General features: G+C 46.7%; 2 protein-coding genes across 2 annotated transcripts in view; one reads left to right on the top strand and one right to left on the bottom strand.

Annotated features, from left to right (window-relative positions):
- LOC139052865 (transcription initiation factor TFIID subunit 2-like) overlaps positions 1-12,088 on the bottom strand; it is a 73,790-nt gene extending 61,702 nt beyond the window's left edge. Inside the window, exons 1-11 of the mRNA XM_070530018.1 lie at positions 11,798-12,088; positions 11,598-11,652; positions 11,202-11,273; positions 10,719-10,810; positions 10,306-10,424; positions 10,128-10,225; positions 8,212-8,255; positions 6,233-6,427; positions 3,870-3,972; positions 2,137-2,255; positions 1,423-1,536 (exon numbers count right to left, since the gene is read on the bottom strand). Coding sequence (XP_070386119.1) covers positions 1,423-1,536; positions 2,137-2,255; positions 3,870-3,972; positions 6,233-6,427; positions 8,212-8,255; positions 10,128-10,225; positions 10,306-10,424; positions 10,719-10,810; positions 11,202-11,273; positions 11,598-11,652; positions 11,798-11,859 — 1,073 coding nt within the window. The 5' untranslated portion in view covers positions 11,860-12,088. The remainder of the gene's footprint in view (positions 1-1,422; positions 1,537-2,136; positions 2,256-3,869; positions 3,973-6,232; positions 6,428-8,211; positions 8,256-10,127; positions 10,226-10,305; positions 10,425-10,718; positions 10,811-11,201; positions 11,274-11,597; positions 11,653-11,797) is intronic.
- A 256-nt stretch (positions 12,089-12,344) lies between these two features.
- On the top strand, positions 12,345-23,846 carry LOC139052866 (zinc finger protein 22-like). The gene is made up of 4 exons (XM_070530019.1): positions 12,345-12,737; positions 12,811-12,971; positions 14,771-15,200; positions 22,027-23,846. The coding sequence occupies exons 2-4, from the start codon at positions 12,887-12,889 to the stop codon at positions 22,208-22,210; spliced, it is 699 nt and encodes a 232-aa protein (XP_070386120.1). The 5' UTR covers positions 12,345-12,737; positions 12,811-12,886; the 3' UTR covers positions 22,211-23,846.
- Positions 23,847-26,755: the final 2,909 nt, after the last annotated feature.

The raw sequence follows: 26,755 nt of genomic DNA, 5'->3' as shown, positions 1-26,755 counted from the left end.
AGATATGTTAACCTAGTCACAGTGCTGTAGCTATGTAACTAGTTCTTATTTTCTCTATCCTATTTTCCTGTTTCCCTAGGGTCCGAAGCATCGACATTATCGATGGCTGCAACCTCAGCAGTAGCGAAACATGGCCATCTGCACCACTACACTGCAGATGAAGTAAGGGAGCGAAAGAACGCAGCAAAACGAGCGAAGAGGCTGGCAGCGGACCAGCCGAATGGAAATGAAAACATTGCGGCCCCCGAAGAAGGCATCGTCAGCTTGACTCACCCCACAGACATTATCAAACACACTGCATGAAACTAAATGCACTTGATTTCTCAGCAATACCATCCAAATGATTCTGGTCTACAGCCAACACGCTAATGTAGAAACTGAAAAAAAAATGCCCCAACTTAATTGCAAAACTTGATAACATACCTTGCAGCGAAAAACTCGAAGGACCGCCCAATGTTACATTGGAGATTAATGCTGTTACATTCACAACTCATAAGAGCTTAGGTGTCCTCGAAATTTCTTTTTATTAGAATGGATGTTAAAAAGAGTCGCATAGAGAATTTTCAGGTGGATTACCTGAATAGGTGGACATTACTTGCACAACAAATCTCAATATCCGAGTACCTACTCAAAAAAACTTGCTAATTATTCGCTCCGGGGCACACGTTGCAATTGTGAGATGTTGAAGTCGAACAGTAGTGACGTCATGTATACTTAGCAGAAATTCTGAACTATCACCACTTTCGAGATATCCATCCTCAAAAGTTCTGTAAAATATATGTCAGCGTCCCAGCTAAGATTTTCTTGAACCGCTATAGAAATGCCTGTGCAAAATTGACTGGAACCCACCATAATTTGTAGCACATTCTAAGGATAAATATAATGAAAGTGGTGCCAGTCTCATGATTTGTACTAAGTAGACATGACTTCACTACTGTTTCACTTCAATTATGCAATTGTGGCATGTGTCCTAAGCAAATAGCTAGAATGTTAATTAGTGAATCTTTTAAATTAGCCACCTTGATGTGCAATTTCACAGGTGTGGAATTTCTGCCATTTTCAGAAATCCACCTGAACCGGCAGAACAGGGCTATTTGTTAAAAGCAATTTTCAAAGAACCTGCTTCAACTAAAGGAAACCAAACAGGTGGCATATTGATGCAATGTTTTCCAATAAGCATCAAGTGTAAGCCAGCACGTGTCCTGTGTTGTTTTATTATCCCTGTCACTAATTCGCAGTTACTATCAACTACAAAAAGACACGTTAATTCACTAGACAACACTGTTTGATGAGATGTCTTGGAGGCTGTGTTCACAGCCCGCACAAAGTGCCAGTACGTGACAAGCTCTCTAATCTTCACAATCTGGCATGAATGATGCTGGCGAAAACACTGACACTTTCAAACCTTTTTCAAACACTTACCAGGTGTGCATAGCAATAAAACAGCCAAAGAACTGCTCGGCCACTGCCTTGGCCATTATCGTGCGTGAAATGTACGCTTCGTCGATGATGTGCTTTGAATGCAGAAGGTTGACGCTGTCGAAAAACAAGTACAAAACATAAATTAACAACCCCAGCATTGACATCAGCATCAACAGTGGCTAGGCTCAGGTCAAATTGCTAACATTCAGCACTAACAATGGCCATGCTAATGCTCGTTATGAATGAGTGGTAATTTAGGCAGGGCAGGAAAGAGTAAATTTCCAGTTTTTAAATCATTTCGATGAGGAAAAAAAATTATTACTCAAGAGCGTGGCAGTTGCCAAGACTTGTTTCCTGACCGGCCAGCGTTGCTGTGGAGATATAGGCAGCTTAGGCATGGCAGCAGTTTTGTTGGCACCTGACCCTAACAGATCCACATGTTGCCCTTTCTTTCCTCCTGCCACTAGCATTATTCAAAGGTTTTAAAGGCACCAATGTCAACATGTGTCTGGCTATTTGTGAACCATGAGGAAACAGACTCAATGCCATCGCTGTTGCCCTGCCATTTTCCGAGACTCTGCAGCACAGCTTACTTGCTTTAATAACGGACAGGTGCATTGTTCCACAGTGAACACTTTGGTAAGAGGTGTGTTCCTTTCCCTAAAAATTACAAACGAAGCTCATGCAAATTGAGCAGGGTGCAAGTGGATTCACCTCAGGATGGTCATTGTGGCATACGGGTCGGCATCAACGTAGGCCTCAGCCACGAACACCTGCTTGTAGCATGAGTACGGGTACCGGCTCGACAGGAGTTCCTCGTAGAACTCGAAAGCCTAGACAAAGAACCAAGTTAATTCATAAAATGAAGAAGGTAAACACACTGAACTGTCATGTTAAAGAGTTACAAAAGTGTTGAAGCATTAAAGAGGGAAAACTAGAAAAATAAGATCGACAAGGTGCCTTTCTTCCATTACCAAGTGCTGTATCAAAGCAAATTGCTCAAACAGATAAAAGTTTGGCTAGTTGGTGGGCCATTCTAGGTATGCCTACATCATAACGCTAAATGTAGACAGAGACAAGAAACAACATTAACTGCGCCAACTTCCAGTTTATTTTATTCGCAAAAAGAGTGGGCAGCCGTTCCCTGCTGCAGGTGGTATGAAGTCAGCGTCACGTTTTGCCCTGGCAGCATTATTTATTTATTTATTTATTTATTATTACCCTCAGGGCTTACAAGAAGCATTATAGAGGGGAGGGGCATTAGAATATTAGTACATATAAAATATATACAATATTATAGGCATCATATTCCGGCGTAGCCAACCAGCTCGATTTCCCTTCGGTCACCCATTGCCGTCTTAAAATGCCATGCAATAGGGAAACCCCAACATGCGTCTCGGGTTGCTCAAGCCCCCCCCCCCCAGCTCGACGCACGTCAGCATCTCGTGCCACAATGATTCATGCCGAGCGGCTGCCTCAGAACTTCCCACCGAAATGCCCCGCTCGAAGAAGCTGCTGACATAGGTTCAATTCAAGGAGTGCTAATGTAAGTTTGCCAATGCCCCAAGAAATGACAATGATGTCTAGACCCCTTGGGCTTCACCAGCTCGGCATGTGTCGGTGTCTTGTGATGCAACGATTCGCACAACACTTCGTATTACATAGGTGCCAACTACAGTTGAGTCTGTGAAAAATTTAAGCGACATTGGATTGTATGTTTTCTCAGTTAGTATGTATCTTTTTCTCGTGTGTTTTCTTTTAAAACATACAAACGGGGTTCTACTGCAGGTGAGTAAGTGTGCTGTAAGTTGCTCTCACTGATATAGAGTTAGAATTAGATAATCTGAGCTTTACTCATGCCTCTCATATGATGTAGAAGGAACAGTGGCTCCATGCGGTTTGATTAGGTGACAACAGTGATCGCGTACTTTTACTGTCCGGTTTTGTGTTTTCACAGCACAATCCTGCACGAGTATGACATCAGTGTAACACACGGGAATGTAACACCAATATCGCAGAGAGAGAGAGAGGTTCATAAATGGAATCTTGGAGACATTAGCCTGGTAGCATATGTAGTGTGCCATTCCACATAGGAATAATGAGCGGTGAAATTATATGCATGATACACGTCTCGGACACACAAAATACACAGTATACAAACTAAGTAAGGTCTCCCAGGGTCTCCCAGGTGCAAAGGTCTTTCAGGTAGGTTAAAAGTGCCTTTGTTGCGTGGTATACATAGGTGCCACTAGTGAATGGGCTTACTAGTATGAACATTACTGTGGACATTATGACGGCCGTATGTCAATGTGCAAGAACAGATTAACTGGGCTATAGCAATCGCCAAGACTAGCGATATCCTATCAACTCACTAGTACTACAAGGGACGTGAGAAACTTTTGTGTTACAAGCCGCTGTGACGTGAGAACCTTTATGCTTGCACTTACCTCATGGAGGAAGTTGGTACATTGTTTCAGGAGGGGCAGCAGGTGTGGGAGGCAAAAATGTGTCACCTCGTGCATCTGCGGGTCCACAAAGATCTCGAAGGGCCTTGGTAAAGCAAGAGCGAACCAAATGCATTACGATTCCTGCCATCAGGCCAATGTGCTTGTAAGTTTCCTTAATAAAGAAGTCAGGTGGGAACTACACGGCTTTCATGCAGAAGCAGCCACCTTTAAATGGTTACCCTCACCACTGTCCCCAGGCCCCATGGCAAAGTTTTAGTTATACACTGGAAGTTCTAAAACGCTATCAGAGATTGTTTTACTCAAATAATTTTTTCAGAACTGGTTGTTATTGGAGGAGATAGAAGAAATTGAATGCCCTGTTACCATACTGTCGTGATGCGAGCGCGACTGCCGACAGAGACACCCTCTCCCTCTGTCTCGAGTAAGCATCCACAAGCAACGTTCCTTCCCCTCCTTCTCCCATACCGAAGCTGAGGAACTACGTCTAGTTCATGCGATGAACCCCACCTCCATTTATTTGTCTTATTTTCCTGTTTTGCTGAGCAGCGCATTTCCAGTAGCGCAGTTGCGTATTCCGCATTGTGACTTTGCTAGGACTGTGATTTAGGTCATGGCGTTTGTGCGTGTTACCTCGACTCTCGGGCAAGGAGCCGCGCTTCCCTGACAGAGAGGATGCGCAGTGTTCGGTTTGAAACTTCAGCTGTTTTCGCAGCAGGTAGCACCGCAATGATTTGCATCACCATGTGAAATGTGCACTTTGCTTGTCTGTCAAAATTGGCCAAACCTGGTGAGGGACCCTTTAACAAATTTTGGTACCGGAAACAGTTTTAGCTAACGAATCAACGTATCCATTCGACTACTATTTATACCAACCTTTGAGCTAAATATACGTCCTCCAGTATGTGCTGTGTGGCTGGTAAAAAAGAAACTGGTTACTAAAACTGCTAAATTAAGCAGCCCCTCAGTCGAGCCTGTCAGATGTTATAATTATTCAGTGGCAGCAGTAAGGAAGCATCTAGAACACATTCTCTCAGGAATTCTTTTAGCGGTTGAGTAATAGTGAAGAAACACAAATTAAATGTTGCAAGGCAATGCTGGCAGGAGGCAAGCGATCCTCCTCAAGCAGGAATTCTTTCCCACAGAGTCAGTCGCAGAGCTTCCTATACAAATTACTAGAAGGAACTCTGGCATTGGCAACCATGGGAACTGCAAGTGTGGTGATTCAGCTAGAATGAGAATGATAGATAGCACATGGATTCGTCTAACTTTCATTCTGCTGGCTTCAAGTGGCTTTATGAGATTGCAAATTTTTCATCTTGGACAAAGTATTGAACTATAAATGCAGCAATCTGCAATGATTGTACATGTGCAAAGAATCTTATTGCCTTCTCCGTTTAGTAAAGTAGGATTGCTTCGTAATTTAGGCCAATGAAGGAAGGTAAAGCATAGTGAATAAGGAGAGCACGTTGTTGGGCGAGTCAGTCGTACATACTTAAAGAAGGGAATACTTAAAGAAAACGCCCGTCCATGTCCTTACTCGTCCGTGTCTTTTTTTTAGCGCAATTACCTTCTTTAAATAGTGAATAAAGTCACAAGAACGGCTGAAGCAACTAGCATTAAAATCATACAAATATATGTACTAATCATAATTCCCGTGGGAGCTGAAAAAACGCTGCACCACAATTCCCCTAGTGGTTTTGATAGGAAGCTCTATAATGTCAACCAACTATCTCAAATGACATTTCTCACATCCCTAGTCAGAACTAAGAGCCTCTACCAGAAACCAGGTCTCGCACCCTGCCTCCTGTTCCTTTGTTACTGTTGTATTTACTGCGACAGCAGTTGTAAGCGTCACCATCGCCACGTGGCCAACAACTTCAATGTCATCATGAAGTGAACAAAAACGAAACTTTTCCTACCACTCAACACCCCTGTACAAGTGAAAGAAATAGAAAGGGATGTGAGGGTCATGAACTGAGGGACATGTGAGGGTCCTCGAAAAAAAAGACAAAGTAAAGAAAGTCCCGCAAGAAACAAGTTTACAGATGGCAAGGTTAATGTTTAATGTCTCTCAACTATGGGGATAGTCACAATGAGCATTAAAACAAAAACAGATAGAGAGAGAAATGACTTTTACACTCCGAAATGAATGCAAAGTAGTACCTGCATAACATAATGTTAAATCGAAAATGCTAACAAGGGAAGCATAAACATGGTTTGAGTTCCTCATAGTCGAAATAATATAGCCTCCTCGTGAGGAAGCAAAGTGAACAGCCATCGATGCCTGGCGCTGCGGGTAGAGGCTTGACATAAAAAGGAGGATGACACTACGAGAGCCTCACCCTACAGCCAGTGCAATCTTGGGCGCTGACGTAGGTGTGGTAAGGTTGTAGTGAAACGTCTTCTTCCTCATGTCCGACGTGTAGACGGTTTCCACAAGGTCTCCGCACGACACAGCGATCATGTTGGAGTCCACAGTGAACTCCATCTTCCAAGTGCAGGGGTCGGCATACGAGTCTATGCAAGGGAACCACAGCCTGCAAGCGACCCATCAGTCTAGGATTAGTTTTGTTGAGCAAAGTTGACAAACAGTACAGCCACCCGGGAGAAAGAGATTAGCACAAGCGAGTGACGTACACAGTGACAAAATTCCACTACCCAGGCTGCTAATCATGATTGCGTTGATAGCAAGAGTGCCTGACCTTTCCCATGAATACAGTATGAGGGAAGGCTAGCAACTGTTTCTAAGGGGTATGTAAGGTGCTGTTGTTGCCACCAAGTGAAGGCGTACTCGCCTGCTCAACAGTTGTCGTCCAGAAGTGATTAAAGAAATGTCTCAAGCACTCTCTGTTAATTGTGGAAGCAGGTTGCGATTCAAGGCCAAGGACCACAAAATAAATGAATGAATGAATGAATAGACTGAACTTGCACTTGTGGCATTATCGATTACCTTTGCCAGCTTGCCCCTCGAAGACTGAAAAGCTGAAACGGTCTAGCAATCTTACTGTCGGCACGGTTCTGAAGCACAGTGCCAAGCAACGTAATTTTGCCATACCTAACTAGTAATAAATCCAATATAACCTAACACTCATTCCATATTTATCTGAAAGTAGCTAATGTAATCATTTAATTAGCAGTAATCAATTAGTCTGTGGGTATTTTTAAAATATTTCAGCGAAGATGGATCCCAAAATAATAAAAGTGCGCTCTTTTGAACAGCGGACCACAGTATACGAAAACATTACAATAAAAGTATTCATTTTTTATTTCATTAAGATCAGTTGAAAGCCTGCCAGTAAGTAGTACAGTCCATGTTTATTTTCATCTAAAGTGATTTAGTAATACTTCACACGGGATTAAAACCACATTTTATGCAGGTGCAATGCACACAGAAGTCATAAGCAAAGCATTAGTGTGATACTTTTTCAATGGACTTGCTTGGTAGTCTTTCAACTATATTCAACGGCTTCTGAACAACAGCTGGAGAAGAATGAAGTCAGATGAAAGAAATTAATAAAAATATTAAAGCGTACCATGCCCAGTTCCAAGTGCACAAGCTGAAGCCAAGACAAGACACACTTAAAGCCGAAGCGCAACGAAATTTTGCGCTGGCTAAATTGGTAATAGATGAGTCGTATATACCACTGAAGCAATCTTGCCAAAGCTGCAGGGCTGGCAATTGTCTAATTTTCTTATTATCAGCTTTTGAAAAGCACCCAAGCAGACAACTTCTGCAACTAACTGGTCGTTTGCAGATACAACGCAATTCTTTGCCCACGGTACGCTGACAATCTCGGATTGGTGTCCGAGGTAGTCAGCAGGCCGTGGTTGCTGGCCAATTTGGGAGGTCATGTCCACATGCTGCACCGTTTCTAAATGATCCAGCTCATGTGTCATTTCCAGTGAGCTGTAATGGCAGCTTATTTTGAGTTTCAATGTCAAAAGCATGTATTTTTGTTGGCTTTTCACAACACATTCACTTGTAGTTCATACGCAACATTTCGCAGAAAGTCTGTTCTGTATCTATACTATTTGAAGCTAGGCTTTCTACAGTCTAAAGTTTTGTGACGGTTGGCCTTTAGGGAGATTTATGTGTTATCTGATGTATTTTATTCCTAAGTACGTCTCAAACTCATCTATGAAGACTAAATGTATTTCAAATAAAAATGGCTACAAGGATTGCTTTTTTTTCCCCCACGCTTTGCCAGCAGCACAGCTACTGGCATTTGGTTAAAATCGAAGGTTTTTTTTACTCATACAGACACTGCTGGAAAACTCATTCACTACATAATGTCTTATGGCCACGAAAAGTAGAACCTACCTTGAAGAGTTTTCATGGCCATAGGTGAAGAGATGGACACCACGCTGCAGAAGATGTCACAAAACATACTGAAGCATGGACACAGTTACTGTCTACGACAGGTCAAGACTGCAGTGAAAAACACGCACCAGAGCAGGCCTGTGTGCATGTGTCAGCTGACAGTTCACAACTCATTTGTACCGCCGTTGTAGTATGTGCCATGTGTTTATGTGCCATCCGATCAAATGTCGCTCATCTGCCATCACCTAGACTGCACACATGTCTGCCTTAGCAATCTTTCCATTACATTATCCTTTTTTTTTTACCTGTCGTGACGGCACAGTGGCTATGGGATTCTGCTTTTGTGCTCAAGGTCATAGGTTCAATCCCCGATTGTGTCGGCTGCATTTTCCACAATTTCTAGTGCTCCTTTGGAACAATAAGTACCATAACTTGACTAAATTTTACCATGAGGGCAAGCGTGCTCTGCAATGCAAGGACCCCGCTAGTTTCCTGGCTAAGGTTTGATGTAGGCTTGTGGTAAGCCGTCTTGAAATGTAAGTGTAGCGCAAACAAGATGACGACACGAGAACAGTGCACGAACACGAACACACAAACATGGTACTGTGTCAATGTCTTCATGTGCTCTTATTCTATGCACTACACTAACTTTCCAGACATGGAGCTTTCACTGGCACAGCAGGACAATGCAATCAACAACACTTAGGGTGAAGCAGTCTAGTTACTACAGAATGCTGTAATATTTTGGACAGCTTATGAAGATTTTGTTCCTTCTCCAACTACAGTTCTCATGTGTTGAAGCTGGATTTGTCACAGGCTGGGAAGAATACAAACAACCAGTGGTCTGCAACATGATGGTATTAAGCACAGACTTGTGCTACTTGACTTTTAATAACACTGCAAGTGGTAGCACAGCTTTAGAATGTATTCTCGAAATGAGCTTTGCTTGATCCATCACAGGAAAGAACACAGCCCGGATCATCACAAACACACATACTACCGATTGCGTTGTCTAAGCACCAAAAATATAGATCTCCATATGTGTTTTGGTTGAATTCAGCTATAGTAATTTTACACAGAACTGCTTTGGAGGACTACGGCATGCTGTGATCATTGTGATGACTTAGGTGCCAAGCAAAACACAAGAGAACAGGTACGAACAACAATTCTGTTGTTACCAATTATGCCTTCAGTGTTTCAGACATGCAGGGCTCGGCTCGTACTCTCTGCTTCGCACATTGGTCATAGGTGGCAGCACTGTAGCATGTTAGGTAGGCTGATTTATAAACAAATTTTAGTGGGACGTGGTTGTTTCGTGTTGCGGCCTATGAGCATGCCATTGTAGATTAGGTTTACATGCACATCTAACATGCAAAAAGATACTGGTGCAGGTAAGTACCACAGCAGCTGCACAGCTGGTGACATCCCAAGAACGCAGCGGCAGTTACGCTGCTGTCCAACTCAAAGAGGATTTGAATAGATGCACTAGAAAATATTTGTCAACTAATCCCTACAACATCATGATAGAGGTGAACTTCTTTCAATACTGGCGTCTCTCTTGGGAACTACATTTTGTAGCATGCAGGCACGGACGACAAGTTTCGTGCAGTTTTGAGCTTGAAGCACGTACTGAATTCTCAGTTTGTCAGCGACTACAGTAGTCATCAATTGCTGCTTTGCTTTTTAAAGTGAGAAATGGCAAGTGATAGAGCATAAGCTCCACTCCCTGCCAAAGCATAGACAGTACACGAGTAGCCTCTTTGCATACTTGAAGCTGCAATATTTAAACCATACTCCTACTGCTTCATGATGGCTTTAATACTGCCAACTTGAAGATCAAGAAGAAATGAGACTTCTTGGTCAGAATTGCAGAGATAGACAAGAAGGGAAAAATTACAGCTAGTGTTCAAACTTACCTCAGCAAATGTTCCCTCGCATTCGGGTACCACAAAGTGTATGCCGCCCTGTGGCTTCTCCAAGGAGAACTCCACACTGACTCGCAAAGCTTTGCCCTCTGCAAGACATTGTCAAATGCTGCCACATCTCTTGCAACACAAAGGGTCAAAAGCTACGTGCTGAAACAAAAGCTCTTACCTTGGACGAGGTGAGAAGCTTCCGAGGGAATTCTGACAGAAATTTCTCCATTTCCGTAGCCAGGGTCGACTGACTTAACGGCTGCCATGTGGGCTGCCGAGAAGGTATCAATGTTCCTTCTATTAAACGAAAACAAAAGCAAAGTGGCACTTAGCTTACACAGGCAAATGTGGGAATGTAAGCAACATAAGGTCTTCAAGGCATAGGTCAGTATGCTCACTCATACTCATTTCATAGGCTTAAGTAATGAAGGGTGTGTGTAAAAAAAGTACTAGAAAGTGTGAGTGAATGTCCACTTTTTCTGCCAATCTATGCATTGAAGACATCAAGGCAACACTAGTAATGTTCCTTGATCCAATTTACATTTTCCTCTGGCAGGCATGCAGGTTATACAAGCATGGTGATATACATACACTTTGTTTTCTCCCGGGCACACGTCCAACGTTGGGTCATTGTACTGGAATGCACATTCAAATTGGTCGTTGATGCGGATCCGATAGACGCGTGTGTCGCAGTTAAGGCTGGCAAACAGCGAAGAACACGGCTTTTATTTCAAGCTTCAATGCAATTTGTTGTCGATCAAAACCACCACGTTACAGAGCAGCGTTACAACATACAGAGCAGGATATGCCATGCATGAGAAACATCGCCTTGTGCAAGCAAAGCCGAACAACTGAATTTGAAACGAAAGTGGCACACTGGGTCGAAACCCATACAGTGAGAACGCGGGAACGGTAGTTCAGAGCTGCGTACAGATGTGATGTATACACGTGCGTTGGATCTACATAATTTTTCTCCGCCAATGTAGTTTTAATTTCAGGAAAGTGTAACCCGCCCTCCATGATGTCACATTGAGAAATGACCAGAAATAAAGTCGAACCAACAACAAGGATATGGCTCTGCTTGCAGTTGATCCTGATCCATCGCAGGTCGGACTTGGTAGGGAACAGGGTCAACTCAACAAAACCCTGAAAACACAGAAAAAACAACCAGGTATGCACTGTTATCGACGGGCATCACGCATCACGCTTGGCGACTGAAATTGCAAATGAAGCTGCAAATCGATGTATTTCCATCCAGCTCATTTCAAGCTGCGATCGCGGCGCCTTTGCCAAAAGCAATGCGGCCGAAACTACTTCCCCACTTAGCAATAACTAGGAAGATCTCTGTCAACACATACTTGAGGCGTAAAAAAAACCTGCAGTGAACTGTCGCTTCTAAAAAACGCGTCACAGTGAGAGAACAGTTAGTAGACAAGTTGCCAACAAACAGCAAAGTCAAGTTTCGCTTACGATTAGCGATTGACGCTGGAAGTTTATGCTCGTGATGCACAGCACCTGGTGGGACGTGAACAGAGGAGAAAAAGAAAGAAAAGAAAAGCGTCATTCTATGTGGAAAAACGCACACGGATCGCAGGCATGCAGTGGAACAAGAACCTTCCGCGATTTTGAATGCCGGTGACACGGCGGCTGTACATAAACAAGATACTTATAATTTGTACAGTCGCTGATGTTCGTGAGGTTTCTCAAGTTTCTTCATCTTAGGAGGCGTCATGTTGTCCCACGTAATCGCTGCAACGTTGATGACTTATAGATACGCGCAATAACAGCTGAAACACATGAGGAAATATGACATTGCTGCAGCTCAGCACGGCAAGCACTGAACTACAACGCTGCCATATTGAAAAAACGCGTGATGTTTACATCGATCCGAACGGCAGCACAGGTCGAGCACGACGGCGTAAATCCTGCATCCATGCATGGATCTCTACGATAAAGACTTTAATAAACAGCTGTTCAATTGCCCTTGCAGCTATGCATATAAGTCGTCATCCCAAAAAGTTTTATAACTAAATGTCCAGGCAATTTGGAAAGGATAAACGGAATTCTCAACGCATCCAAAAGCGGGCGATAAATAACACCCACGATTACGAGATAGCAGCCCTGATAGCAGTCGTACAAATCACGCTATCATCTCGCGAATCGGCACGAGCTTGAAGGTGCGCGCTTAAAAGACTTGTAGGTTGCGTACGTTGCTACATCTCTTTGCTTCTCTGCATAGTACGGAACAACATACACTGTAACGTGCGGGCAGTTTAAAAAAACACAGCCGGTCGTCGTACTTTTAGATTACAGAGCCTCAAAAACCACAGCGGCATTTACAGATAGCCTCGTTTATTTAGATGCACCTAACGCTCATTGAAACAATAAAAAGGATCGCCGTAGGCGACAGTATTCGAAGGAACAAGGCTGTCACTTTTCGAAGACGACGTTTCGCCGCGTGGTGTGCGTGACGTCGTCACACCACTTTTCCAAGCGCGTGCTTGAGCCATGCTCCTGGCGTTGCTTCTGTCCCGTCGTTCGAACCTTATCGCTGGGTGAAACCTTCGCCCTGGGATCAATACAGCGTCACGAAACGAAACTCGTCGATTGGTAAGCCGTCGTTTTCAACGTTTTCACAGACTAGACACGACGCTGAGACTTGGAACGATTCTGCTTTGTGCAGCGCGAATCCACTTCGGCTTCGCCCAGGGACAAGGCGCCAGGATCGCAAGGACAAGGGGCCTGTGAATTCCCGGACCATGCATCAGAGTCACGGCACTTGGATTATGACTGCGTTTGCAGCTTTCGCCTTCGAACGGTTTTGCGTGTCTTGGACCCAGCGAGGTGTGAACTCGGACCACGTGGTGCTTGTATGAGACATACAAGACGAGACCTCCGGTCATATTATACAAGCCACTCTGATAAGCTATGTCTATTGCCCTTGATATCTGCCCATTGTGCTTTGTATTGGTTGTCTGTGCTAGAATAACGCGATATACGTTGTTTGTTGCAGATTGCATCGAGCGGGCTTGTGAATCCATCGTCGGTCTTTGTATGTGTTCCCAGAAGTAGCGTGACGATGACACACTTTTTCCTGCGATTTATCAAGCTGAGTGAGCTGCGTGCTTGGAATACTGCTATATTCGAAATCGATGCCTCGTTATAACGCTTTAGCAGGGCCGCTCAACGCAGTAGGAAATTTTAATCTACAGTCAAAATCGTTTATATCGAAGTGCTTAGGGCCTCCGAAATCATTCTTTATACAGGTCACTTCGTCGTAAAGGTCGAGGACCGCACAGCTCAGAATACAACCGGGACAGAATTATTCATTCGTTATACAGGTAAATTCGTTGTAGAGGGGCTCGACTGTATACCCTAATCCTGATGTTTGATACAATGGTTGGTTCGATTGCGAGACATGATTTCAAATATTACACTTATTTTGATAAATCTTTCTTAGCGAAAATTTTCACGGGACAATATACTTTTGTTTTACCTTTCAGGCGATAAGGAATTCTCGGATGTGCGGTGGATTGTGGGGAACCCTCCACCAACTTCACGTGACATGACTTTCCTGGAAGGGGGATTGGTTCTTCGTGAACCTCTCATACCTGCCATGGACTGGAATTTTCACTTGCGTGTTGAAACTGTTAGATTGTGCTGCATATGATTACATTGTGCATTGCCTGTTGAGTGCAAGTTAGGGGTTACAGTTGTATGCATACTTTAACGAGCCTACTGCACTGCTGATGACATTGTTGCAACTGTTGTTATTCTCATGACGTCTCCACATAACGCGTAGCTCGAGTGCAAACTAACGCGGTACTATATCAGCTCTTCTGAGTTCTGTGTACTTTATTGCAGTCCAACATAAGTGATCGCTTTCTGACGTACTTCCTGAATCGCTTATTCGTTCGCCTTTTCGCTGAAGTTGTACATGCGCCACTTCTGAACTGGGAACTGGGAACTTCTCACTCACTCACTCACTCACTCACTCACTCACTCACTCACTCACTCACTCACTCACTCACTCACTCACTCACTCACTCACTCACTCACTCACTCACTCACTCACTCACTCACTCACTCACTCACTCACTCACTCACTCACTCACTCACTCACTCACTCACTCACTCACTCGTGGATTCATTAGAGTTTTAGATTAGGGGACGCAAGCGGCTTGCGTACGCAAGAGCAAGGGGCGACGGTACTGCGCATGCACGGACCCAGACGTGGAGATCTGCGCATGCGCAGTACGGTGGCCCCTAGTTCTTGCGTATGCAAGCCGCTTCAGTCCCCTGATCTAAAGCTCTCTCTCTTTCTCTCTCTCTCTATTGTAAAACTTCCTCTTGCCTTCTCACTCACCCGTCTTTCTCGTCCACTCATCTTGCACATTCACACACTCACAGTCCAGCGAGTTGAAACAGATGCATCTTGCTGAAATCAATGCACACTTCACAAAAGGAGTCGTAAAGGAAACGCTGTGTGTATGTATGCATGTGCGTGTGTGTGTGCGTATGTGTGTTGTGTGCGTGTGTATCTTTCGGCGCCCCTTGTGTAACTTTCGCAGCTTCCACAAAGACGAGCATTCACTCGCGCCACAATCTCTCTCTTTCTCTCTCTCTCTCTAATGTCGGTACAGCAGGGTACGGATGCCACCACCTGACGCCGAGCGAGTCCCTCGAGTTCCTGACCAGCAGCCCGGCCGAGTTCCAATTCCCGCCGTACGCGGAAGCGGCGGACGCGCACGAATCCCCCGCGCAGCACTCCACCCGCGGTCCCGACCGCCTGCGTTGCCAGCAGTGCGGCGAGGTGTTCCAGCGCCGCCAGGACCTGTCGGCGCACCAGCGCTTGCGGCACCCCTCTGGCAACAGCGGCGGTGGCGGTGGCAGCGATCGCTTCGAGTGCAGCTTCTGCGGCGCCAAGTTTTCGCAGCGGGGCCACCTGAGCAAGCACCGACTCACGCATACGGGCGAGCGACCGTACGCCTGCCCCATCTGCCAGCGCCGGTTCACCCAGAAGACGCACATGGTCGAGCACATCCGCATACACACGGGGGAGAGACCGTACAGGTTTGGTCGACACCCTAGCTCTCTGTGATGCATGAACGATCCTTGCATGTACACGTTGCATCCCAAACGCATGTCGCGCAACCGAGGAATTCGACTCGCAACGTGGAAACAAAACGGATATGAACTGTAGTCCTAAATATGGGGGGCTCGGCGCCGGGTGCGTTCTAGGTTCCTATAGTCCGGACATTGTCTGTCGAGAATGCGCCGTCATGCTGATAACGCGCATGCCGTTCGTGAATTGGAAGCACCGGGCTTGCAGTGTTAAAGAAAGGAAATGGGAAATGCAGACAAGGCGGATGACGATTATCGTTGCGCGGCAAGGTATACGACCCAAAGGGCGTAAATTTCTTTAAAGGTGTATCGTGTGCCACGCTCTAAAACAAAATTACACCCTTTGGGTCGTATCTTGCCACACAACAATAAACGTCGTCTGTCTTGCCCGCATTTCCTTTCTTTAACGCTGCGAGCCCGGTACTTTCCAGTAACGAACGGCATGCGCGTTATCACCATGACATAGCATTCCCGATGGGAAAGTAGCGGGCGCGGCGTTTTCAAGAAAGGAAACGCAAGCAAGGCATGCAGACGACGACTATTGTTACGTGGCATATATACACCCCAAAGGGTGTACCTTTTATCTAACACTCTCAGAAAAATGTACACCCTTTGGGTCTTATCTTGTCCCACAACGTTAACTGTCATCTGTCTTGCCCGCGTTTCCTTTCTTTAACGCTGTGAGCACGGTACTTCCCAGTCACGAACGGCACGCGCGTTATCAGTGTGACGCAGCATTCTCGACAGGAAAGTAGCGAGCGCCGAGTTTTCAAGAAAGGAAACGCAAGCTAGGCAGATGACAATTATCGTTGTGGGACAAATATACACCCCACAGGGTGCAACCGTTTTAAAAGTGAAGAGTGCAGATAATGTTACCCAAGCTTTTTAACAACGCAGTGCGATATGCAATTATAAGACCTCCGAGTGCTCGGTCGTCGGAGATCTGCCGACCGAACACTGCAGCTCTTAAAAGTGTATCTTGCGTCGTGTTTTTGCCCCCCCCCCCCTTTTCTCTCTCTCTCTCTCATTTTTTTTTTTGTTGAATCGCTCGGATAACTTTAGCGAATTGCGCCTTACTGTCAAATTCGCCTGTTCGTCAGCTCTAATCCTGATTGGCTCACAGGGATGCTACGTCGTCCTCTCTATTGGCTTAAAACTCCAAGATGGAGGAATTTGACGCTGCGAACCAGTGCACACGCGTTTGTGCCTAGCTGTTGCTCCCTTCACGACTGATCGACGTGGTGGTAGCGATGATAGTGGTGTACTGCTCTGCTCGTATATTTGTATACACACGACACTATGAAGATGGTAACCATACACAGGGTGTTTCACTTAACTTGAACCAACGATAAAAAAAAAGAAGTGGTTAACCGCAGCCGAATGAAACCAACGATACATATGGTTTGTCGTTATGTGGCGCTTCTTAGAGTATGTTTTTATATCACACTTAATTAGTTAATTAACTAAGACGAATTATGCAAACTCTTTAATATTCACTTTAGGGCCAAGTGCTTTTCGTTGCGTTGTAGAGGGGGTTCTGAAACGACCGATCCAAATTTTGTGACGACGTTCTTAGAGAGCTTTAAAGCGAAAGCTTTACTGGCCGCGAACTTGCGATTTCGCCGTGGCGGTGCTTCGAGGAGGCACATGACGTCACAACGCGCACCTCGCCGCGGATATATATATATATCTCACTCCCTAGTCACTAGTGCGCATGCGCCACTAGTAGCACTGAGCCACAGGTGTTCCGCCGCTGCGCAGCGCCGCGCCTTTCCGCTGCCACCGTTAACGTCACACCGCGTTCCTCGTCGTCGCGCTCGCCTCCGCTTTCTTCGCCAGCTGCGTCGCATGCCTGATAACATGTCGGAGGATTGAAAAGGAGAGCTCGCCTGCGCCGCAACTACAGTTGAGGCGGCAGTATGGACGGCGACAATTCTGATAAGCAGGAGGAGGCCTGGAATCGACATCGGAACGAGACGAAGAGGAAACGAATCGCCCAGGAAACAGACGAACAGCGCGTCGAACGACTGGTTAAACGCCGTAACATAGCTAGACAACCAAACTAACCTGGGCTTGCAATCAAGATTAACAAGGCTAACCATGCTATGCCGTAGCTTTCGCTGCGTATAGCCTGACATAGCCGAGCTAAGCCACTGCCAATTTTTAGTTTAGGGGGCGCAAGTGGCTTGCGTACGCAAGAACTATAGGGGCGACGGTACGGTGCATGCGCAGACCCGGACATAGGGTTCTGCGCATGCGCAGTACCGTGCCACTAGTTGTAGCGTACGCAAGCCGCTTGCGTCCCCTAAGTTAAAGCTCTCTACTCTCAGGAGCAATGCGAGCGGGAACGCGTGGCAAATAGCCTCGAACCCGACGTGGGGCAATTCGCGGCGGCCGCTGTCGGAAACAAAAGTGGAAAGGGCGCCGCTGTTCCGCTAACTGTTTACACTCCCACCTCGCTATGTAGCGTTGCTATACGAAACGGCAGCTGATTGTCACCGGCCTCTAGCGATAGGTTTGTTCGATTCAGAAAAAGGTGCACGGCACCAGAAACGAAAAGGTGCAAGGGGTGCCAGTTATGGTGTGCCGGGCTGCACCCACTCACTGCAAGGTTCAAGGGTGCACTGCACCGCAGCCGCACCTTGCCTTGCACCCCGTTCAATCGAGCACGTGTGTGCAGGGTGCACTGCTGCACCTTGGGGAATCGAGGGTCTAGGTGCAGTGCACCGTGAACAGGTGCAGAAGGTGCAGAGAAACTTGGCTGAATCGAATAGGCCTGATGATACGAGTTAATGTCAGCGCGTGCAGCCACATCCAATGACCGATCAGGCTACTTAACTACTGGGAGATCGGCCGTGACGTAGCCTGCCGTGATACACAAGATTGTCTTATATCAAGACGGTGTCGGCTGAGCATTGACACGCCTGTTTTATTTTTCGCGGAATATGCTTATAAATTAGGCCACGGCTGTCCGTGCCTATAGCAGTCATCTGTGCTTCAGCGCCTAAGGATGTCGCGAGCGGCTTTGAATAAGCAGGAAGAAATCGTCGAATTGTCAAAGTTACACGCAGCGCAACAATGCCGCCTTGACAGGCTGCCAGTCGAAGACCGCCAGCAAGATAGTCCAACCATGCCGAGATGAAGGACGCAAGAGGCCACCACGCGCCATGTCGATAGACCAAGACCTACAAACTGTTGTGCAGTCAGTGAGAAGCCATTTCAAAATGCGAAAGACATGCGCAGTACTCTCGACCTGGCAAATGTAAGTGACAGCGCGGTATGGCGAAGGTTAAGGGGAGCCGCACTCCGAAGTTGCGTCGCCACTCATAAACCCATTGGGACGGGAGTGCGCATGCTCCCCAGGGCCGGTCACTTCGGTTCCTGCTCGGCCCGCTGGTTGCAGCGGGCGACCAGGCGGTGCCTGCTGAGGGAGCTGCTGGTCGAGAAGGCCTTGCCGCAGCCGGTGCACTTGAAGGGACGCTCGCGTGTGTGCTCCCGTTCTCACAGCTGCCAACAAAACTGCTTGCCTGAAGTTCGCTGTCGATCACCGCAGCTGGAGAGTGGCGGATCGCAAATACGTCATCTTCCCCGACGAATCTACTTTCTCGAGCCGCTGGGACCAACAGAAAAGAGTGCGGCGCATGGAGAACACGCGCTCCTGTCCTCGGAACATCGAGGAGCTGGCCGCAAGCGGACGCACGTCAGTAAACATGTGGGCGTCTATGTAGAGCGACGGCAGAAGTCCCCTTGAAAGAATCTGTGGGAGATTTACAAGTGCTGCGTATTTCGCATTGCTGGAACACGAGATGATCTCGTATGCATTGAATGGTCCACACCCCGGTGGGTACTATCTATTCCAACAGGACTTGTGTCCTGTGCTTACAGCAAAGGTCGTGACACGTCTTCTAGATGAACGAGAGGCAATGCGCCTTGAGTGGTGCGGAAAGGGTGCGGACGTGAACATAATATAGCATGTATGGGAACGTGTGAAGTCTAAACTTTCAACGCTCTCTTTGGACTTGGCGACCGCTGATGAACCGTGGGAAGCTATACAAGAAGAGTCGAAACGTCTTCAAGGTGACACAGCCTTCGCTGAGTCTCTACGTGTCCCTGCCAGAAATAATGGAGGCCGCCATTCAAGCCAGCAAAGCCATTAGCCCACCGAACGCGCAAGGGCAAGCTAGTGCTGATATAATGGGGTACATTCTTTTAATGTGCATTCAGAGTTTGTTACCATGTCGTTAGCGCCTAGTAAAAGCTTTTCAACCAACTGCTGCGCGCAGCTTCGTTTGCGAGAACCATGATACAGCGTAATTTACATGATACAACACTGCCTTTTTCTGCGTGTGAATGCTGTTACATACACTATAGTATCAAGCCGGTATCACTGCAAGACGTTCCGTGCGTGTCAGAGAGAGGAGAGAGGGAGAGAGAGAGGTATTTTGCGCAGAACTATAAGCATCACATTACCACGCTCTGCGTGCGATAACCGCCCTATCATCGCTAGCCGCCGGTGAAACGCAATCGGCTGCCGTTTCGTAGCAACGCTGGCGAGGCGGGAGTGCAACCAGTTAGCGGAAGAGCGCCCCCCTTTTGCCCTCTGCTTTCGACAGCACCACCCGCGTATCGAGCTAACTCGGTTTCGAGGCTATATGCCACGCGTTCCCGTGTTCCCGCTCCTATTGCTCGAGATAGTACATACTGCGTGGCGGTCCTTTTCTTTTTTCGGCGTTTAAAGAAAGCCCGCGAAATACGAAATAAAACTACGTGGCTGCTACGCTGGTGCGCTATTAGTGTTCCTGTATAGCATATACAGGAACACTAGTGCGCTATCGCATTGCAGCGCCCTCAACCGTGCGTCGAGCCTATCGATTATCAGGGACGACGGCGCTTCGTTTCCGTGTGGCCATCGCCAGAGATGCAGGCGCGCTGTGAAGCCGATGCCTAGAGCGCGGCCGCTGAAAAAAAAAAAAAAGTTCGGCCTGTCACGTCGCGCATTTGATATGCAGATCCGAGACAACAGTCCCCGACTGGCAGCGCCGCTGCGGATGAAAGCATTTTCGATGCACGCGGCAGGCCGCACTTTTTTTTTATATACAGCGGCCGTGCCTAGAGCTATGGCCGCTCACTTCGTCACGGTCCGCGCGCACAGTTCTTTCGAACGAAGCGCGGTTGAGGGCGCTGCAATACGATCGAGCACGATCGTAGTCACGTGGTTTTATTTCATATTTCGCGGGCTTTCTTTAAACGCCGAAAAAAATCGCCGCGTAGCATCTACGCTGCCACAAAAAATTGGATCGGTAGTTCTTGAACCCCCTCTACGACGCAACGAAACGCACTTGGCCTTAAAGTGAATATTTAAAAAAAAAGTCATAATTGATACCAGTTAATTAACTGATTGAGCGAAAAAAAAACCTATAAAAAGCGCCACTTGACGGCAAACTTTATACCGTTGGTTTCATGCAGCTGCGGCTAACCAGATTTTTAAAATACTCGCTTCAATTTTCGTGAAACATCCGGTATAGAGAAGAAAGGGGGTTAACCTAGGGGCCCGATTTTTATTAGTCATATCATGAGAAGCCAACAAACACTGACGCCAAGGACAACATAGGGGAAATTACTTGTGCTTAATGAATGGAATGAAGAAACGATAAATTAATGGAAATTAAAGTGGATGAAAAAACAACTTGCCGCAGGTGGGAACCGAACCCAGCCGCGAAATGCGAAGGTTGCGGCATTTGTTTGTTTCACTTGGTGCACCAGCTTCTCCTTAAAAATTAAGAAAAATTACGAAACATACCTTCGGAACGTTCCTTATATACAGGATTAATTCTTATGCATTCAGGTATAGACGATGATGTCGCTTGGTTGTAGAATCTGAGGAACCACCAAGGAGTTCCATTGAAGCAGTGACCACTTCAGTGGAAAGGTAGCTGTCACCCACTTTCTTGCAGTGGTCAGAAAGATTGGTTATGATAATACATCGTGCGTTATTTTTTTTCTTTTATCTTTTACCTAGGTAGGACATTAGGCAGTACAAAAGCAAGAGCTTGGTGGCGCAACCCGCCGCCCCGTTCCAAAGCGGACGCTCGTAACATCCATCCATCCATTGCAAGGGGGTTAGCAAGAGGGTGATATTTGTATCCGCTGCAGAAAAAAGTCTGGAGACGACGAGGCCAGAACCGTGGGGAACGTCCTTCTTCCAGAAACGCCGGGGTTCAAATTTGGTGGGCACGTTAGCTGGTCAGTGATAGAGACAAACAAGAGGATATTAGAGTATTGGCGAAAAAAAAGTAAAGCAGGGGGAGAGATGGAGGGGGTGTTGTAACAGGCGCAGGTAACTTTGCGAGACAAAGCAGATAATAGGCAGAACGCTAGCTTACGATATGGAAGTATGTAAGTAGCTCATAGGTGACTATTTGTCGCCACCGCCATTCAAAGGGGATGTCATTAGCGATCAAAAATAGTTAAAAATATCAAGTCAGGGGAAAGTATCGGTGGAGGAACATTCAAATATAGGCGTCTTCATTTTTTGATTAATGGGAGCCAGTCTTGGGCAGTTACAAATTAACATGGCCGCCAAACACCAAACGCATCCGTGGAGCCGTTTTCATGCATACGGATGAACTACAGTGCTGCTCATTTGGTGGCTATATATACAGATAGAAAACGGCAGCGTTAACAGTCTGTCGCATCACTAGCCGCACACCTCCTTAAAATGCGTAGACTCGTAAGGTTTCTGTATTTGCCGGTCTCTTCAACGCCCCGAGTGCAGGTGCGACGAGTGCCAGGCGACGTTCACCCAGAAGACGCACCTGGTGGGCCACCAGAGAACGCACACCGGCGAGCGGCCCTTCAAGTGCACCGGCTGCGGCAAGGCCTTCTCTACCAGCAGCTCCCTCAGCAGGCACCGCCTGGTCGCCCGCTGCAACCAGCGGGCCGAGCAAGAACCGAAGTGACCGGCCCTGGGGAGCATGCGCACTCCTGTCCAATGTGCGGCGCGCGCACACAGCTGCTAGCGCCACCTATGACCGTGTGTTTGCATAACCGTGGTGTACGCGATTTTCGCGAAGTGGTCGCTTTCCTGGTCAGTGCGCGGGGCGTTCCGTTGGATGAAGGCGGCCGGGCACCCAACGAGAAAGCTGTACACGTGGATTCTAGAACGTGCTCGTATTTCGTGGCTTGCCGACGCAGCTACGCTAAATGTCACTTTAAGCAGCACCTAAGTGGTTGACCGTGAGAAACGTGGTCATCACGGTGATGCTTCTTCTCTGTCATATTTAAGCTCACCACATTTCCTGTGTAATTAGGGTCCCTTGTGACACAAGGGACGACAGTGCACTGTGTGCGGAATGGAAAATGCGTGGGCTTCTAGGGTAGGCTCTTTAGTGTCGTGAATGATCGACGTCACCACGACAACCGTCACCACGACAACCGTCACCACGACAACCGTCACCACGACAACCGTCACCACGACAACCGTCACCCCGAAAAGCAGTTTGGCTGACTGTGAGAAAAATCAGTCGGCCAATCAGTCTTCATGGTGATGGGATTTTCTTTTTTTACTACTGTCCCGCTCACCTGCTCGATACCTCTTGCAATACACAACTTGTCTAGTGACACAAGCACGTTGTCTGCACAATGCACAATGAGTTGGATTTCTCGGGACAGACAGACTTGCTGTCACTTTTGAGCTTCGTGTGTCCCGCTTCTGTTGAACACTGCGGAAATTGGGGTTTAATGCGACAAACGCTGCTATGTCTCTTGATTTCACGGCCTCACGACCACGATTAATTTTCTCCATCGCTTGTGTTTTCTAAACCGTGTTTTTTTTCTAATCGTGCGTCTGTATAGCGCTGCCTTGTGAAACGCGTATGTAGAGCCCTTGGGTGGAAAGCGCTTATGGGGTGTACCTTAATTGAGAAGTGAGGCCCGAGCATAACTTGCTGCGACCAATGCTCTACCAATGCTGCTGCTGGTGATAAGAATGACTTCACTGCGTCGCAAACGTGCGACGTCTTTCTCTTCTGTTCTTACAGTAGTGTACTCTAGCTAGGCGGTTGTCGTCGCTTCGTGGAACGCAGGAAGTGTGAACTTTGAGAACTCAAATTTGTTGCGAACATTGGACATTTGTGCCTAGCGTGTGCTAAGGCCTGCAACCACTGCACCGAAAAACAGCGTTGGCTGACAAGGGATAACGACTTTAGAGCCGCTGCGATTTTTCTCTGTCCTTGCAGAAACAAGTGCTTTTTCTAAAGATGCTGTGAAAAACTGCACAATACTATTTATTGGAATGCAGACAGTAGAAGGTGACATTTTTTGTTTTGGTCAGTTGGCAGCAAATTCTAAGACGTGACCTTCGTGATCGCACTGAAAACAGCAACTGTGGCGAAGTCCAGGGGTGGACTCCAAGGAACGGCTTTCCTGGCTGCTCTAAGTTTGTTGCCGTGAACGAAACCATTCTTCCAGTATTTTCGACAGTGTGTCGTCACAAAACCGCGTAACCACTTTGCACAGATAGGGGAGAGCCATGTTTGTTGGTAAGGGGTTGCAGTGAAGTTTGAAAGTTGTGCGCCTTGCGTGTGTTTATTAAACATTTTGAAAAAAAAAAGAACAATTGTAGGGTCTTACGTTTCAAAGCCGCGATCTGATTGCGAAGCACGCCGTAGTTAGGGGAGGGGGAAGGGTACTTCGGATTAATTTAGCCCACCTGGGGTTCCTTAACGTGCACTAAAATCACAGTAGAAGAGCTTCTGCATTTCGCTCTCCATCGAAATGCGGCCGCTGCGGTTCGGATTTGATCCCGCGACCTCGTGCTTAGCAGCGCAACACCCTATGTCCACTACGCAACCACATTGGGTTAAACGCTTTCTGTTAAGAGGCGCCTGCAGCCGCATATACGCGAATGACCGGGAACGAATCAAATACCGCAGTGACACTTTGTACTTCACCTGGATTCCCAATTCCTGGCCATTTCTCATTTGTGGGTATGCGCCAGAACCTTTAAGTTTATCATACTGTTCTCCGTCTTCTTCTTGCCAGACGGTCAAAGCTGAACAAGCCTGGTCTTAGTTCTGGGCAGGAAGACCGCTTGATAACATCGAGCGCCGGTCTCTTCCTTCTCATGGCGCCTGTGAAATGATAGAAATTGCAAAGTTGGGCTTCTCCGCGCAGAGTCTATTGATGCGACAAAGCCAGCTTTCAGAAGCAGTTTTATATGCCAAACAACTGATGTAGGCGTGTACGGCACACGAAACGGTTGGCAGAAAGCAAACTCTGTGGTATAGGAAGAAATGCTGAGCTACGAGAGATGGATCCGGCCGATGGGCGGCCTAGTGGACCGTCGAGTAGGCTCTGGGCATCTCCTGGCGTTTGCCAGGGAATACGCGGCCTTTTAAACCCGTTTTAGATCCTGCTCCCCCGATCGTGCCTTCTACTCCCGACAGACTTTCTCCCTTTTCTTATCCTTCGTATTGTGCCAAAGTGCCATCTACCAAATAAGACATTTATTCAATCAATCAATATGACGAGCTTAGTTTACGTTTTCTTTTAACTTTTAAAGTTGGTTTGTCCTTTGGCAAAAGAAGAACGAAAGAAAATGTTACACGTTATTATCGGCCCTTGTCTCTCGCGTAAAGCTCTAAAAAGGGCCGGAAATGTGGTCAATAAGTCCACTTGAGCACGTATACGGCGGCTGGCTGGAATGAAGACCTAGACGGTGCAGAGGTGTTAAGCCTGGAGCATGTCCGTAGAAGATCGTGAAGGCATGCCTCCAGCGCTGGAGCACGTTCCAAACTGCTCAAATGGATTACCTGAACACGTGGACATCACTTGCACTACAAAGCGCAACGTCCAGGCAATAACAACAACAAGAAAAAATTCACAGGATGACTCCTTAATATTTCTCTGTACGAGACACGTTGCTATTGCGAAGATGGACATACTAAACTAACAGCGCACACATACGAAACTTGCGAAAGACGATAACATGGGTGCGGATTGTAAAATGGTGGTTACAGTAACTAGGATATGTGCAGGAAAAAGGCGGGAAGCAGCAAAGGTAGCCAACGTCGAAAAGAAAAAAGAAATCACAAGACTGCCAGTTACGAGGCACCAAATGAAGCATAGGCTAAGGGCAGCATCTATCAAAAACTGTATCGCGCGGACAAACTGAAGGCACTTGCAAACAAAATAAAATCAAAAATAGTGGTAAGGATTACAGACATCTGCAAACAACTAACCAAAAATACAAGAAAAAAAGTTAAGGTCACAATGGTAAAAAAAAAGGAGGTGTGGTGAGCGAGAATCTGCGTAAGAACTCGGAATATGCTTGCTGTCGATATATTGACAATTTTTAAGTTTTACGGAATTTTTAACAATCGCCTGCGGTAGCTAGCGTAATTCTTGTCCTCGAGCTGGATTATTCGAAGAGTTTACTATAGCACGAGAAATCGAGAGAGAGAGAAATAACTTTTATTTATATAGCCGGCAGATTCGTGGGGGGGCCAACCCCGCCTAGATGGCGGCCAGAAGCCCTTGAGCTCTAGCGGCATCCTCGGCCTGCTGGACAGCCAAAAGTTGGTCTTCGGGGGCCGAGCTGAGCAACACGGTCTCCCACTGCTTCCGGTCCTGAATTTTTCGGCCCTGTCGTGGCGCCCGAGAGCAGGCCCAGATAATGTGATCCAGGTCCGCCCTTTCTTGAGAAAGTTTACAATTGGCCGAATATTGGTCTGGGTAATAATGATTATAAGACACCGGGTTCGGATATGTATTTGTTTGAAGGAGGCGCCATGCCACCGCCTGCTGCTTATTAAGTGATGGGTGTGCGGGAGGAAAACGCACCCTCCCCAATCTGTAATGATTAGTTATCTCCCTGTAGCCAACCATCCGGTCCCCTGTCAGCCCCAACCGCGGCGCCCCGGTGGCTCGGTTTGTGAGTCCTCGAGCCACGGTGTCGGCCGCCTCATTGCCGGGGAGAGAGGAGTGCGCAGGTGCCCAGATGATATAGACCACCCGCTCACCGCGAAAGTTTGCCAGGATACGTTGTGATTCCGGCGAGATGCGTCCCTTTGCGTAATTTAAAATCGAGATACAAATTTAACCAATTAACATAAATTCGCTTATTAACTTCTTAATTACTTTACAGCACATATTGCAATTTACGAATTATGGCCGGTGAGTTTGCAAGACGTATTCACTTGAAATAAATTTTCGTTCCGAATGGCCGTTCAAGTTACCTTTGTGCTTAAGTGCACAAAAGAGCGCTTTGTTAAAAAAGTAAGTGGAACAAGAGTGCATTTTACGATGGAGCATAGCTCCAAACTGGTATAATTCTGGAAAGTAATTCCAAGTGGATACGCCTTGCAAGCTCACCGGCTACAATTCGTAAATTGCAATATGCGTCGTAAATTAGTTAATTAAGAAGTCGATAAGTGGCTGTTTTGTTAATTAGTTGAATATGCGCTTCCATTTCTCTTGCAAGTTATGTCCGCCTCTCTGAATAA

The sequence above is a fragment of the Dermacentor albipictus genome, unplaced genomic scaffold (genome assembly GCF_038994185.2).
Source record: "Dermacentor albipictus isolate Rhodes 1998 colony unplaced genomic scaffold, USDA_Dalb.pri_finalv2 scaffold_40, whole genome shotgun sequence".
NCBI lineage: Eukaryota > Metazoa > Arthropoda > Arachnida > Ixodida > Ixodidae > Dermacentor > Dermacentor albipictus.
The sequence above is the reverse complement of the archived record's forward strand: the minus strand, read 5'-3'. Positions and strand labels throughout refer to the sequence as shown.